Source organism: Parambassis ranga, chromosome 12 (genome assembly GCF_900634625.1).
Source record: "Parambassis ranga chromosome 12, fParRan2.1, whole genome shotgun sequence".
NCBI lineage: Eukaryota > Metazoa > Chordata > Actinopteri > Ambassidae > Parambassis > Parambassis ranga.
Genome location: NC_041032.1, coordinates 10,713,544 through 10,729,236, shown reverse-complemented (window position 1 = coordinate 10,729,236; position 15,693 = coordinate 10,713,544). Strand labels below are relative to the sequence as shown.

The 15,693-nt window shown below is 40.1% G+C and overlaps 1 protein-coding gene across 1 annotated transcript in view; it reads left to right on the top strand.

Annotated features, from left to right (window-relative positions):
- Nucleotides 1-7,369: 7,369 nt before the first annotated feature.
- Nucleotides 7,370-15,693, top strand: part of astn2 (astrotactin 2) — a 201,545-nt gene continuing 193,221 nt past the window's right edge. The window contains exon 1 of the mRNA XM_028418196.1: nucleotides 7,370-7,790. Coding sequence (XP_028273997.1) covers nucleotides 7,370-7,790 — 421 coding nt within the window. The remainder of the gene's footprint in view (nucleotides 7,791-15,693) is intronic.

Here is a 15,693-nt window from a genome sequence, read left to right as displayed (position 1 = left end):
GAAAGCTGAGAGTAATGGCAGGGAGCAAGGCTAGAGCAATGAGAGTAAGGCCATACTTCTGACCTTGCCCCACTGTCCCACCTACCACGTCCATCACCAACGGGACTAACGGATGGGTGAGCCAGTGGACCAGTATGAGGATGGTAAACAGGGTTGGCAGCTGACCTGGCAGCTCTCAGTGGGGATGATGAAGGAGGATATGACCAGCGTGTGGGGTCATCCAGAGGTAGATTTTCTAACACTTGGAGTTTCTCAGACAGCCACAGGAGTGTCAATAAGGTTGGACGTGCACAGTCCTGAATGACAGCAGTCGGCTCCAATGTAGTAGAGACATGAATCAGCCCATAACAACAGGCATAAAATAGCAGTGAGTGCAGCATAGGACTAGTCGCTTGCAGTCTTTACAGAAAGCAGGGATCAAGCAGAAAGCAATGTCATCTACAACTTAAAATAACTCATATAACAGAAGTATCTATGTAACTGCTGAGGTCTGTAGAGACATTGGATGTGCATTGGATTCATGGCATTCATGGCTTATTAAAATAAAACAACAAAACACCTCAAAAAAGTTCTCTACACAGACAGCAGCAAGACTTTTCCACAAGAATTTTATTCTATGATTTAAACCATAGAGTGCACCAAAAAGGTCTAAAAATTTGTCTTCAATTTTAAGAAAATTAGCATTTGAACCTCACAACAGTTCTTACAAAAGAGATTTTTGGGTCCCATTCTTCTCATAATCAGATGTTTTGTATCTCTTATTTTCCTTTTTTTTTCTCAGTTGGAGCGCTGTCTCATTTTATTGTGAAATAAATAATAAATGTGTATGCCCTCCATGGAGGACAGGAAAATAAAAAAAAAGAACTCTGAGGGGAACAAATTGCTGATGCTGCCACAAAAGCCTACCTCACTATCCCTGCGTGGTTCATTCTACAAAAAAAAAGGAATTTGCACATTAACCTGAAACACTCCTAATTACATCCTAACACACTCATCTTTCTTGATTTCATATAAAGTAGCAGTGCTGATGGAAGACACCCACACACATTACATCACTCCACAAATTTGAAGTTTCTGTACTTTGAACCAAAAGGAGTTATCAGCAGTCCGTCGTACACATTTGCTGGAATGTGTACTCAGCACCCACTAAACCAATTTGTAGGATGGTATTTTTTATGTGCTTATATGCATGTTTTGCTGGTGTGTGTGTTTGTCCTCCAGGTGTAACCCAGTTTCTAATTGAGGAGCTCTTTGTTTACACCTGCAGAATTGGGGCAGTCTCCAGATAACTTAAACTAATCAATTAGCAAAGATAGCGCAGGAAAACTCTGCCAGCACAGCTCTGAGGACTCTTTCCACTCAAATCACCTCATAAGGAACAAGCTGGTTTAACCCACAGCTTCAAGAATGACACAGCCATGTCTTGTCTTTTTGTCAACAGATATTATAGGTTGCCATCTGGAGGATGAATTCTCCTGTTTTTGGTGATCCCTGTATTATTCTCTAATGCCACCGTGCAGATATTAGATTTCATCCATGGTGCACAGATGGGGAAGTCTAATGATTTAGGTGATCCTCCCTTGACATTTCCTCAGCATGAGGTTGACATTTGTGCCTTTGTGTGAAACAACTACAGGGGTAACATATTTAATCTGGCTTCACAAATGGCTGACTTTTATTAAAGCTGCATCACAACATGAGAAAAAAAATGAGTCATATAATTACCTCTTATTTTTATAAATGAAAATTTGGTTCACAAAGATCATGTTGTCTGCCCAGTCCTCACCATTAAGAGAAACCTAACATCACAACATTCATGCTATTCCTGCTGCACCCATGGGAACTCAGTCCCATTTCAGCCTTTTAACTGTGTGTGTTTGAAAAAAAAAAAAAAGTACAGATCATTAAACTGCTTCACTCCCACTCATCTTTGCACATTTACACAGACTGATCTCCAGATCCACAGTCTTCTACCGCTGGCCTGCATGTCTGCTTGAAGAAGCTTACTGAATTATAGTTTTAAAATAAAGGATGAATGAAGGATCAGAAGACAATGATCACTTTATTTCTCGTTCCAAATTCACTCCTCTTATCTGAGGATTTAGAACATCGTGCTTAAGGATAGAGCCTAGCCTGTTACACAGCCATACCCGCACGTTTAGTATTAACACCAAGACCAAAGGGAGGAAGACTGGATTTTCAATTTGCTGAAATCAAACAGTCTTGCTGACGGAAGTGGGGACAGTAAAGGTCGGGTCCTTGGCTCATTATGCCACAGAAATCTGTTTAACCATGCCTGTCTAGGTGCAGTGGACATTAGGTTGTTGTCTATCAAATTCAATTTCGAGTGAGTAAGATGCTGCCACGGCATTCAGGTCGAAGCAATTTCCTGAGCAATAAATCTCATATAACCAACCACAGACTGTTTAAAAGCTCTCCATCAGCTAATAACAACAGAGTTTTCCTTTCCGTAGCCTTGTTTAAGCTGCTACTTGCCGTTCTCCACCACCTCACAGAACACACCGACATCAATCAATCCCATCTGATGCCTTGTTACTCTTTGCCCATTAAAGACAGACAGTGTTCAATGAAATCTATCAACAAAAGAGGTCATGTCTGCAAAACTACGGCATATGCTCCATGAGCCGACACTACATCTCTCCACAGCATCAGCAGTTTCACCGTCGCAGGACAGCAAAGATTGTCAGATTTGCCCTTTAGGCTTATTTTTGAAGCCAACTATTCTATTAGAAAATCATTATGGCTGACAGACTAAAATGTCAAATTAACACAGAAAGGAAAGGAAGAAATTGCTCAAATGCAAATTACTGTAAAAGTGGTGCACGTGGCAGTAACTTAGAGGGGCTCACTTTGATGTCAGCTCTTCAAAGTATGGATTAAATGTGGTGCCACAATATGTAAACTATGATTTAAGGATATATCTTCTAACGTCTTACTCTACTTTGGTGTATTAGTAAGATAAACAGATTTTTTGAAAGTGAAGATTTTACATACTAATTGAGAAAAATAACTGCGGTAACAACTGTTAGCTTTCAGCTGGCCAGTTTAAAGAGTAGAAAGTGGGGCTGAGATGGCTGCCAGCTTGTTTACTGCTTGGTGCCTTGATCCTGCATTTAATTTAAAGCAGGCAGCAGACAGAGTCTTCAGTACTTGATTGGGAAAACATCTCCAAAAAAGCATGTTACATAAATCCTCCTATTTCATCACTGTCATCACAATTTTTTGGGAATATATTAATGTTAATGTACAAAAAAATATGCATGTCTTTATGGTAATAAAGTTAAGGTTCAGTGTTGTTCATTGAACCTTATGATGTTGACTCAATGTGTAGTGGCTCGGGAAAATGACATCTTAGAGTGTACTAGAAGGTGAGGTGAAATGAGGTGACCACCAGAAAAACAAAAGAACAAATACAATAAACCAATAAAGGAACAAAAATCCATACTCCATATAATTACATTTGCGAAGGGGTTATATTGAAGAATAAATATGCCATTTTCTAAAACTGACCCCTATTATAGGCCAAGGACTTATTAATCCCTGTTATACTTTCAAAGTAGGTTGAACAGTTTCAGCACCATGGACAGAGCACCCTCTGAGGTCAAATGAATTAATGAGAGGAAAACATAAAGCAGACAATGTAACACAGCTTATTAAAAATAATTTTGGTTTGGAAATGATGAGTGTGTGGGTGAAGATATGACGAAGAAAAAACTAACTTTTAGTCTGCAATCATGTTGATATGCATCCTTTGAATATGAGTTGATTTAAACAAGAAACAGACTGAATAGCATCTGGGGCAGCCAGTACACACACATGGGGTTCATCACACTATTGTGTCTTTATGTATCCTACTTTTCAGCTTACATCTTTTCTTTGTGTATTAGTTATTATGTGTATTGTGTATTAGTCTGAAGAGATGACAGGAAGAACGTATGAAGTTTGCTCCTGCCTCTCAGGCGTCATACGCTGTCATAAGTTGGTCACTTACTGTATGACAGCTGCATAGCTGGGTCAGCTGTCATAGGATAGAAGACAGTTCTCTGTGCCATCTTTTGCTGACTTAAGAGTTTTATGATGCCTGCAGATTATGAGATCCACTGTCCAAATAATAGGGTGCAATGTCACTATTGCACAGTTATTTTTAGATTTGCTTCCACAACTAAACAGCAAATGAGAAAGTCTGTTGATAACAGGAATTCTGTAGTGCACTGGCAATCATAAGTTAACAATTAAAAGTTTTATATGTACTTTTTGAGTTGTTAGGGCTTAGTGTCACAGGGGAGTTGATGCATTTAGAAAAGTATTATCTGTCACTGTTAAGTTAAAGTCATGTAAAATGACCTTACTAAAAAACAAATAATGTATTTTTCTGCATTTATGTAAACATATATTTACAGTTATTCACAGTGTAGGCTGGAAAAAGGTATGCAAACCCTTAGGCTAATGAAATCAACACATTTAAGCTAGGAGATAGCAAGACCTGGAGACCAGATCAATAAAACAAGACTGGAGGTGTGGGCTGCTTTGAGCATTGTATGATTAAACTGTAACACAGAAGGAGATGCCTGGAGAAGGCATGGTAACAACACAGGATGGCCATCAAGGAGAGATATTTATAAGATTATTCAGGTATTATAAGGCTTAAAAATAGGAAAAAGAGTTATTAGGAACGTGCTAATTGTTGATTTACACAGAGGTCAAAATGGTTACAAAGTTTGTTAATTTCATATTAATGAGGCTTTTTTAACCAACTAATGTGTCTAAAAAAAACGTATTAAAAATATTCAGTGAGCTGAAGGAAAGCCAGTGACAGTTACTGCCTTTAAGGAGTCAGCTTGGTGTAATCATTGCTGAGATTTCTGCATTGACCATAGTGTCCATGGGCTTGCAGTTACCGGAATATGAACTGATGCTGAATTGTTTGGGTAGAAAATGCTGCATTATGTATGGAGTGAAAAAAAAAAAAAAAACACTGCACGCCATCTTTCCACAGCTAATGCACTTTGCTTTTCTGCCTTTGGGCCTGGACAGCTTGCCAGTATCAAGGTGAAAACAATAATAATAATTCACAAGCTCATCAAGATGTCTTAGAGGATAATGTTAGGGTGACGGGCCCTCCAGCTGATGATAAGTAGAAGTTGTTGTGGACAATGAGCTTAAAACACTGAAATAAATAATCCACTGTTTGAAGCATCCAGACATTAAAAGAATAGTAATGTTCTGGAATGGCCTGGAGAGAGCCATTTTCACCAGATATGGCTAATTATTGTGCAGGTCTGATCTTATTTCTGTTGGCAAAGGAGGGTTGAGTAGTTGTTAAAGGTTCTACTCATTTGATCCTGTTGAATGGATGTTTTCTATAAAGACATTCCTTCTTTTCCTTTGCTGTGTACATATAGGAGAGGACTGATTCAATATGTCAAGGAACACAATGACCTCAACATATTTGTGTTTGCAACCCTTAGAAAACCCACTTATAGGTTTTTTAATGGTGCAGGAGGATGCCATGGCGTATTATATACTATACTTTAAAGTCAACAGCACCTTACAGACTGGTTGACTGTGACCTCAGTGCACAGCTGAAATGAGCATGAGTCTGACATTTTAAAGTTATGCAGTGGAAGCATCCTTGAGTTGTGGGCTTAACATCAGGTTTCAGACAGTTTCACTGAAAGGATCTGTTAATATGTGACCATTTCTACCCACAGTGGCTGGAGCTAAGCTGCCTTCAGTGAGTAGAGGAGAGGAAACAGTACCAGACTGTCATTATTAATGTCATAACATGAAAACCACATGGACTACTTGGCCTCTGTGTCTCACCAACGGGCTGCACTCGTGATCCAGTAAATGTAGTCTTGCTTAGTCTATTTATCACAGCTAGTATGTGAATATGCACCTGAATACTCATGGGTGCATACACTTAACGTGTGTGGGTACTGGGAAGGACCCTGTGACTGAATCTGTCATCACTGTGGAAAAAACACACGCGTAAAGAGAGTGTGTTTGAATATTTTAGTTCCATGCAGAGAGATGGAGGAAAATGTGGCACCGTGTCCCTTCTACATATTAATTCTACACAGGTGTAAACAGTATCTTAAAACCGGAGAAGACACAAATAATAAATATTCATAAAGAAGGCAGTACGCATTGGAAATGTGCACGATTATTTTAGCATGTTGATGGAAAATCCTGCCTCAAAATTCAATACTCAAAACACAGGATAAAATAAGTTTATCATTCTGACAGCTTCAGAGGGAAACAAATGAGATATTAAATAAAGAAAAATGTGTTTTAGAACAATGCTGAAAGACTTTCAGTTTAGAATGGGGTCCATATTACTGAGCTCTGAAGAGTGCACTAAATTTATTGACTAATGCTGTGTTTTTTTTTAAACCAACCAACAAAAAGGAGACCTTCAGATTTCATATGCTTTTCAAATATTAAAGATATACTCGGGGAGCAATTTTAAAGCTGAGAAAGCCAGAGTGAACAAAAAATGTAAACAAAAAGAGCTCCAAATGGCAAACTCCATCTGACCAAGATTGATATGATCAAAAGCTGCACACTGATTTTTTGTTTTTTTGTTTTCCCCCTGTGGCCTGCAGGACATGTATCTGTGGACTGTAGATTGAGAACAGAACTTTCAGCTGTAGAGAATTCTCTATATAATGGATATGTATATACAGCACAGCAAGACTGTGGTGCTCACAATGCCATCAAAAATACAATGGAAAAACTCAATAGCCTAGTCTTTTTTTTTTCAGAAATCATGACCCGGTCACTTCAGAAAATCCACAGACTTTGTGGGCAATTTTTATACAAAAAAAAAAAAAAACTTTAATGCTTCGTCCTTTGATTAATTATTTGAATCCATTGACAACATGATCCAAATAAATTCATCACCTACATCATTTTAAATTAAACATAAACATGCATTTAATATATATTTCTGATCATTAGGAACAAGCGAATTAATGTCTGCGTTTATGAAATGATATAAAATAATGATTTTCTATTTGTTTATATAAAACTTCTAACTGAAACACCAGCAACACACTTTGTTTTTTCTCTTGTTTAAAGGGTTAAAGGGTTAAAGGGCTGCTTAATGACTAACTCCTCCTCATATCTGTCTTTAAAAGGACACGTGGCCTTCCAACTTTAAGTGATTTGTTGTCCCGCGCAGAGAGCACAAATGCATGTGCGCGGAGCCGAAAGATGTCATTCTCACTACACCTGTGCTGCCGCCTCCTGGACGGACGCGACTCCTTTGCAGCGACTGTACTATAAGTGAACGGACAGCTTATGAGCCCCATTCAAAGCGAGAGAACCACACACAAGGAGCGGGATGGCGAGGATATTAGCGCTGCACCTCCGCGTCCTACTCGTGGCTCTCTTATTAACCGGGTCCGTGACAGTCCGGGGGAACCGAGGGGCGACATCACCGGACGAAGAGAGGGACAAAGAGAGCGACGCGGAGACGCCATGTGAGGTGAAAACCGTCACCGTCTCTACCCTGCCTGTACTCCGGGAGAACGAGTTCAGCTTCACCGGCGGAGCCTCGGGGAACGTGGTCGGAGGAGGAGGAGGAGGAGGAGTGGGTGCTGCTGCCGCCGGAGCAGGTGGTGTTGGTGGAGGAGGAACTGGAGGAGGAGGAGCAGGAGGAGGGGGGGAATCCCGACTCCTGTTATTCGTTAGAACAGACCTACCTGGGCGAATTTCCGTAATGGATGATCTTGACAACACAGCTCTTCCCTACTTCACACTCGGTAAGAACTGCTGTGGTTCTGTGTTTGCCCTCCATGATGATAACCAGTCAGTGTGGCCGCACATTGATGCGCATAGAGCTCCAACCCCAGATCACCTGCTCTGTGTCCTCCACCTTGTTGGATTTCCATGTAGTCCAAAGTGCTCTAAAGCTCTACTTCTCACCTTTCTAAGCAAATAAACTGTAGCACTCATGCTTAAGTGACTTCCTCATCACCTACTTTGTCCCCTCTTTCTGTCTGTCTTTCCTATTTTGTGGTTAAATATGATTATGATTTTAAATTTCATGCATACCCTAAGTATGGTGCCCCAATCAAGGAATGCAATTTGGCCCTGCAAATATGCATGAAATTGGTATTTTATTCTCACTTGAGCACATAATTCACAGCACATTGCTAGCTGGTATTAAGTTGAACTGCATAAAAAACACTTGGTTGGACTTCGCACCAACATTTAGTCATTGCATGTATTTTGGGTTTTTTGTTCATGTTGTGTTTATTCACGCATCTGAGGAGAAGTGTGAATCAACACAGCCACACCAGTGCTGGTCTCTGACAGGTCATCTGGAGCTCTCGCTCTGTCTCTGTGACTTCAAAATGGTCCCGGGGAAAAAGCATCACTGATTGGATAATCACAGAGGACATAATAGCAGGGGAAGTATCTCTGCCTAACACCAACCAGAAGATATTTGCTTGTGAAGTGAAGCAGGCTACATGTGAAAGGAAGTTGCTTACTTTGCTCAGTCCAGGCCAGCCTTGTTGGCACAGCACGATAGAAAATCGAGTTTAAAAAGCTTAACAAACAGCAAGAAGCAGGAGTTGGTGGAGGTCAGTCATGCCGCCGCTGAGAATCCATGAGAATGTCTCATTACCTCCGTTTTCGGACAGAAGCTTGCCATCTTCCCTTTTTTCCCCTCCCCCCTCCCTCTCTCCCTCTTTTTTTTTCCTGGTCTCAATTTCATTCTTTGTATGAAGAGTGTCGACTGAACAGGCTGCAGGAAGCAAAGGCGGGCGGGCGGGCAGGCAGGCTGAGGGCTGGAGCATTAAGCTAGTAAATCACTTTCTATTCTCATTAAGGACAGCCGTTGACTGGTGAGAAAGGCCTCTCTGTCCTCCCAGTCAGCCAGCTAGCAAATTTGCTGCTTCACCCTTTCAGTGCATGGCTGCATGCTGTGGAGGGAGGAAAAGGAGCTTTAATAGTTCTGTGTGTGAGACAGATTGAAGGCATAGCATGTGTGCTTTGAGGAGACATTTATTTTAAAAAATTAAAGCATGCAAGTTTTTTTTTTCTTCTAAAGAAAACAAACCGCTGCTTCATTAAGTCTTTAAAAAGTGACTTCGGTGGCATTGGAGGCAGAATGTTAGAAATGTGCTTTGATATGCTGTAAACTGTGTATTTAAAGAGGGATTTCTAAGCGTGTTTACCTTGGTGTTGACCACTTAGGTGTCTTTGTGGCCGTCTCCTCGTGTATTTACAACACAACTGCAGTATTACCAATTGCTCTAACAATAAAATACTTAAATGGTCCTGGTAACCTGATGTACCAGAGGATTTTATTATACACGGCCATAAGGTCGCCCACTATGAAAATAGTTTGGAGAGGACAGGTGCTTTCAGAAAAAGTATTTGAACCATTTCAAGGCAACTAAAACCTATTAAATCAGTGAATTGTAGTAGAGGACACACAAACCCACACACACCTGACCCTTACAAGCATGTACATAATGGACACTTACCAAAAACGAGCAGTTCTGACTAATCGTCGACCATTTTCACACCTTACAGCACACATAGCTTGAGTTCTGTGGCAAGACGGATTTCTGCGAATGTGAAGTCGCACATAAATGACATATTTAATGCGTCTTTATTGTCAGATTTGCATTTGTTTGTATAGGTATTGTCGTCATTTTCCCTCATTTTGATGCTCCAGGATGCTACAAAAGCTTATACCTTTCAAATACACAGGTAGACATGCACATTATGGGCTTAGGCATGGCCATTATCGTTTTTATTTATGTAATGTATTCCCCTTTTTTGCCATTTTATTTTTAATTCCTACTAAAGTGCGTATTGGATTGAGGCAGGCCACCCACTGACACACCATTGACTCTGCTCTTTTAATGTTGCTCTGAAGCTCTTAGAAACATGGAAACATAATTTTTGGTGAGAAAATAAGACAACTTGAACAACACAAATAAATACAACAAAATATCGACTCACTACAAAAGGTGTTAAATAACTGAAAATATGATGTTTACTGAGTCGAACATCAACATGTTAAACACGTAGCATCTCAAGACGCCGGCTTGCTTAGGCTTTGCATGCTTAAAAGTATGAGGTGGTCGGCCGGTGATCCTCCTATAGATAAACAACCCTGTAGATTGTTAGTGCTTCCTGTCATTTACAGCCTACAGTTGCATGTTAACCTTACAGTGCCCTCTAGTGGACAGGGTGGGGAAAAAACCCTGGGGTCTATTGACGATTAGCTGATGTTCATCAGCATAATCATGACAGTGAAATATAGTAACCACATTACAAGTTTTCTTAAATATGAAAGGGATTTCAGCTCATGTATTTTTTAAACCATGTCTCTGCCATGACATTAACCTTATGATTCACAGTATGTACGGCTGTGCTAGCCACTCTAAGCTACACCTTACACTTCCTCTCTATTGACTATCAACCCCCTGTTTTTTTGCAATAGTGAAAATGGCACCAGAGATAAAGTATGCGAGGGCATGCCCTATTAGCCAAATGCCATCCAAACCATAATGAGCAAAGTCTTGTCTGTCTCCTCGATACTGTCAGATTTCCAATTGTTTTGTCGAACCCAGAGGTTATAGGGAAGGAGGAGGGGGGGGGAAAGGACAGCAAGTCTCCTTCCCACTGTGGCCTGTCTGCTCAGCTTTGATTTATTACCACAAGTGTCACGGAGAATGGATGAGTAGAAAGGGCAGTGTGGAAGGAACATACAGAGCTGCTCCCCCTTCCCCCTTTGCTGATTTGTTGCCTCAGATCCTTAGTTAAATATAAGTAATAAGCCCATCCAGACTGTATTTAGGGCCCGAGCACCGAGTGGTGCGAAGGCCCTATTGTAATTGCTGGTATTATTATTATCATTATTATTATTATTATTATTATTATTATTATAATACCATTATCTTTGGTAAAATGCTATGCATTGGACTTCCTTTGCCTAAGCTGCAACCATTGTGCCTAAGAGTTGGACAGTCCTTTCACTTTAAATATAGGCTTTTAATGTTTTAGAATACAGAGTGCAAAGTGTCTTGGCAATTCAAGTTCCTGCCATTATACCTACGAATTCGAAGAGATAATTCTATGCTGCTACGCTTTGTCACACAAGATAATTTGCTTTGCTCATGTTAAGTGATGTTGTGAGACTGTGTGAAAATCAATACCTTTTCCAACATGGCTGACTCTGTAAACAGCTCATTAGTAGTTCACCTTTTTTAAAACCTTCAGGCACTTAATGCGAGACCAAAAACATTCAAATGTGTCCTTTTTTTATCAGCTCTGTCCATTGCAGTGGAGTATTACACTCTCATCTTTTGGTTTGATTTTGTGCATCTTATCAAACTGATGTCAAGCAGCATTTTTCTCTCTCTGCTTCACAGTATCTCTCTGAGCAGGAGTTACAACAAAACCCTGCTTGCTTAGCGATGGGAGATTAAAAGCTACAGTACTACAGTGGAGGGGGGGGGGTGTGGAATAATGCAGGTAGTGGAGGACTCCCTGTTCCCTGTGGCACAGAACATGTACACACTGCACTACATCTCAATCTTGTGTCAGGGGTTCAGCTTAGCACTGCAGGACAAGCAATGAAGAGGGGGCAGAGGTCGGCGGCAGATGAAATGGAAGTTATTACAGTGTGTGGAGCTGTAAAATGGAAATGTGTTTTTTTTTTCCTTTTAAAATTTAGTACAACACTTAATTTAGCTCTGATTTTTTTTAATGTAGCTTATTAACACAAAGAAGCTCTGCTGATATACTGAGAGTGTTATGAGACCGTACAACCATAATTCACGGTGGAGGTGGTGCAGGTGAGCAAATGATCTATTCATCACTGTTTGGCCTGCTATAATAGACCTATAGGAGGCTGTCTTTTTAAGATGAATGCTCTACTTTTGGCAGTCTTGTTTTTTAGTACAGCTTCTACTGGTAACCACACACGTGTAGTGCCTGACCACAGTGTTTAGTAGGCCTACCATCAGATTAACAATAGAACATGGGGTGTAAAGACAGGAGTTCGAGGACTTTAGTTTAGTTTGAATGATACATTTCAGTCCTGGTTCCATCCCTTAACTAGCTGAGTCATCATAAAGTAGTTTATTTTTTTAATTTTGGTGGCAGAGTTGTTGGAAGGTTGACAAGCAGTGTATAGTATATAGTTGGGTATAAAAAGAATCCCAGCAGGTGGCAACCAGCATCAAGGTTAAATGTATAATAGTGTCTGCTAGATACGTATGTTCCCACTGGATTGTTCACAGTGTACACTGTCAAGAATGTATGTATTTAAATATCACTTTATTTGATATGACATCTGTACAACAAAGCAGAAGGTGCTCATTCACAGCTTGATTGGACAGCTGGAGAAAAGACACCTGACTTATGTTATAATGCACACTTATTGTTGTATTGATGCATCCCGTACAGGGATTTGATATGCAATAATGTTATCATAATTTCTGTTTCACAAAGCTCCAGAACAGTATTTGATAAGATACTTCTTTGGGTGTGGATGTAGTTAAACAGTGATGATTAATGCACCATGGCTGTTGGTTGTGCTCACTTGCATGTGTGAAGGATTGATTCTGAGTGTTTAACATACATACAGTAGCTATGGCCTTGGGTTGTAAGAACTGCAGCTCTGATGCTATGTAATATCTAACAACCTACAGAAAGTATCGGTAAGGTGTTGCGTTATTTAAGGAGCCACAGGATCAGTATCAGTATGCAAATTGATGTGTCGTGCAGTGGAGCGCACTTCTATCTTTTGTCAGAACCTCCTGTTTAGAACATGACAGACACACAACGAGGGACTCATCTGACCTGCAGAGAGTGAAGAATCACCCTCATTTAGTTTAATGGTGACAGACAGAAGTGATGGCATGGAAATGATGAATGTACTGTGGTCAGTGACCCATGCTTGTTGCTGTCCTTTGCAGTAAATGTATTTTGTAATGCTTTGTTTTACCAGCAGAGTCTGCCTCATGGCACTGGTGGACAGCTTTGATCTCAAGATAATCATTTGATCATTATCATTGCTGAGAGGCGCATTGTAGTTTATCTTTGAAGGAATGAACAAAGAACTTTATGTAAATACCCCTAATGAATGCACAAGCTCCTTTCCCCCCTCTTTTTATTCCTCTGATTTATGCAAAGCTGCATCATGCACAATAGTTTTCCTATTTTATTAATTAGAACAAATGTTTGGCACCAGGCTTTAACACACAAATGTACGTTAGTCAGCTACAACTTTTGTTTAAAGATAATTCAATGTGATATGATAAATAAAAGCGTAGATTCCGACAGTGTTTACCCTTTCTTATATATATATATATATATATATATATATATACACAGTCCGTCCAATTCATTGTTTACAACAAAACAACATGTCTGCTAATTGCTTAAGCTCTGTTAAAGATAATGAGCTGTCTAAGCTGAGCCTGCTCGTTGTAGAATAATATGTGTACAGCATGTGGTGTTTACATCTACTGGAGAATGTCAATCCAGCTAGAGTAGGGTTGAATCTAGATTTAAGCTGGATACGTTCAGACCTATTTTCAAGTCTAGCTATTACACACGTGTCCGCGCTCAATCTGGCGTAATCCGACTTGTTTGTTGTCCTCCAAACCATTAGGTGGCGCCTCGTAATATACAGAATCCGTTCAGGCTGTGGTAGGACCGCATGTGCGCAAAGCTGTTGTAGTTCGACGGTTGTTTACATACGGCTCTGAGAGGTGGATGGAGATATATCCAGATACGGCCTGAATCCCGCTCTAGCCGGATTGATTTCCCCAGTGTGAACGGGGTCTAAGGGTCTTTTTTTTCAGGCACACTTAATGCTGCCGGCTGCATTTGGAGCCAACCTAAACTCTTTTTATTATTATACTGTCTTTTTGATGGATTTTCTCTGGTATAATTTGCCCTACCTTTCCTTTTTTTACGTTCATTTGAACTTGTGTGATATTTTGTGGCTGTTTTACTGTAATTCCTTGGCAGCTTATCTTGATATGTAAAGCTGGGACTAGTGTCAAAGCTTCGCCTGGACAGTGCAGCTAACAAGAGAGCATGCCGCAAGCTGATTCCCAAAAGATTCATAAACTTTCTACTTGTGTACTGTAGAGAGGCCTTTTAGTCTGTGCACTGAATGCATAATGTGACACTGATTTATAAAAGCAATTCCATTTAGTTGCTCTTTTGGCTCCTTGGGCTCCTCTGCTGTGTCCCCAGCACATAATAGAAGGCCCCATGTGACAAAAACTGTGTAATGTATTTGCTCTCTTAGTAAAATACTTTTTTTAAATGCAAGTCCGACATTGGGGGCACAGGGGGCTCCGGGTAAAATCCATCTTCTTACACAGAATGTCTTTAAAACCTAGCATGATATGTAGATGTTTTGAATATTGTACTGTATTTAAAGGAATCGCCCACAGATCACTGAGGTCATTACTCGTTGAGAATGTAATCCTGTTTCTTAGCTGAATAACAAATGAGGTGCAGTCTGTGCTTCTCTAACAACCAATCAGCTGTACAGATTTCTACTAAATGAAACCCAGTTTCAGCCATTTACTGACGTGGTTAGTTTTCTCAACTTTATGGTGAGTCCATCAGCATATAACTGTCAGTGTTATCAGAATTCTTTTGTCTCAAAATGTTGGATTGTAAGCAGTGAGCACATGGGTGGGTGTGGTGTCTTGACCTGGATATCAATTATGTATTGTCTGGACTTCTGCTGGCTTACACCAAAAGCCTCAAACACTGGCCGTTGTGCTCAGAGGCCAGGTCATCAGATGATGGCTGATAGGTTCCCATATTTTAGCAAATCAAATTTTCTGACTGCATTTATAAAAAAAAAAAAAAAAAAAGGCAGTTCTGGCCCAGGATAACCTGAAGACATGAATAAAGACAACAGTGAAGTATTAGGTCCAGGCCTGCAGACTTAACTAAATGAAACATGAGCAGAGAAAAAAACAATTCTTGGAGAGCAGACAGTGTAATTATGTATATGGAATGGACGTTGTTTGCTCCTTCAGGCGGCGTCTGTTCACATTTGGATTCCTGCTTGCTTGGAAGCTGCAATATTGCTTAGAAATGAAGTTTGTCCTCATGTGAGCACTATCGCAGTGCTCAAGAGCAGGTGGGATTTCTTCCGCCTGGGCCTGTGCTCCAGCTTCTCTGCAAGTTCTAACTTATCTCACAGGGGCTGAAATGGAAGTGCTGCACAACCACCTGCTGATACTCTGCCGGTTGCTCGCAGTGTGTCAGTTCTCTGTGTGACATGACTAAAGCAGCTTTTGGCCAGTGATAGTGCAGCTTACATCTTATAGAACCCCACAGCTGTAAATGTATAGATTACATTTTATTTAGTTTTTGCTCCATTTCCAAGTGTTAATAATTTTCAGTCAGTCATTAATGTAAAGAATTTATTTGAAGTCTTTCAAATAAATTAATTCATTTAATCAATTGCCAATTTATTTGGTGATTGATTTTTGAATGTCACAAGTTTCCTGAAATGATTCAAATGTTTGTTCTGATAAGTCATTGCATTTATAGGACAAAAGCTTAAAAACAGAACAGCAGTGGCAGCTCTAACAACCTATGTGTGGATAAAGTTCAGGTAAACAGCTGGTTTAAGCACCATGGTAAAAATATCAAATG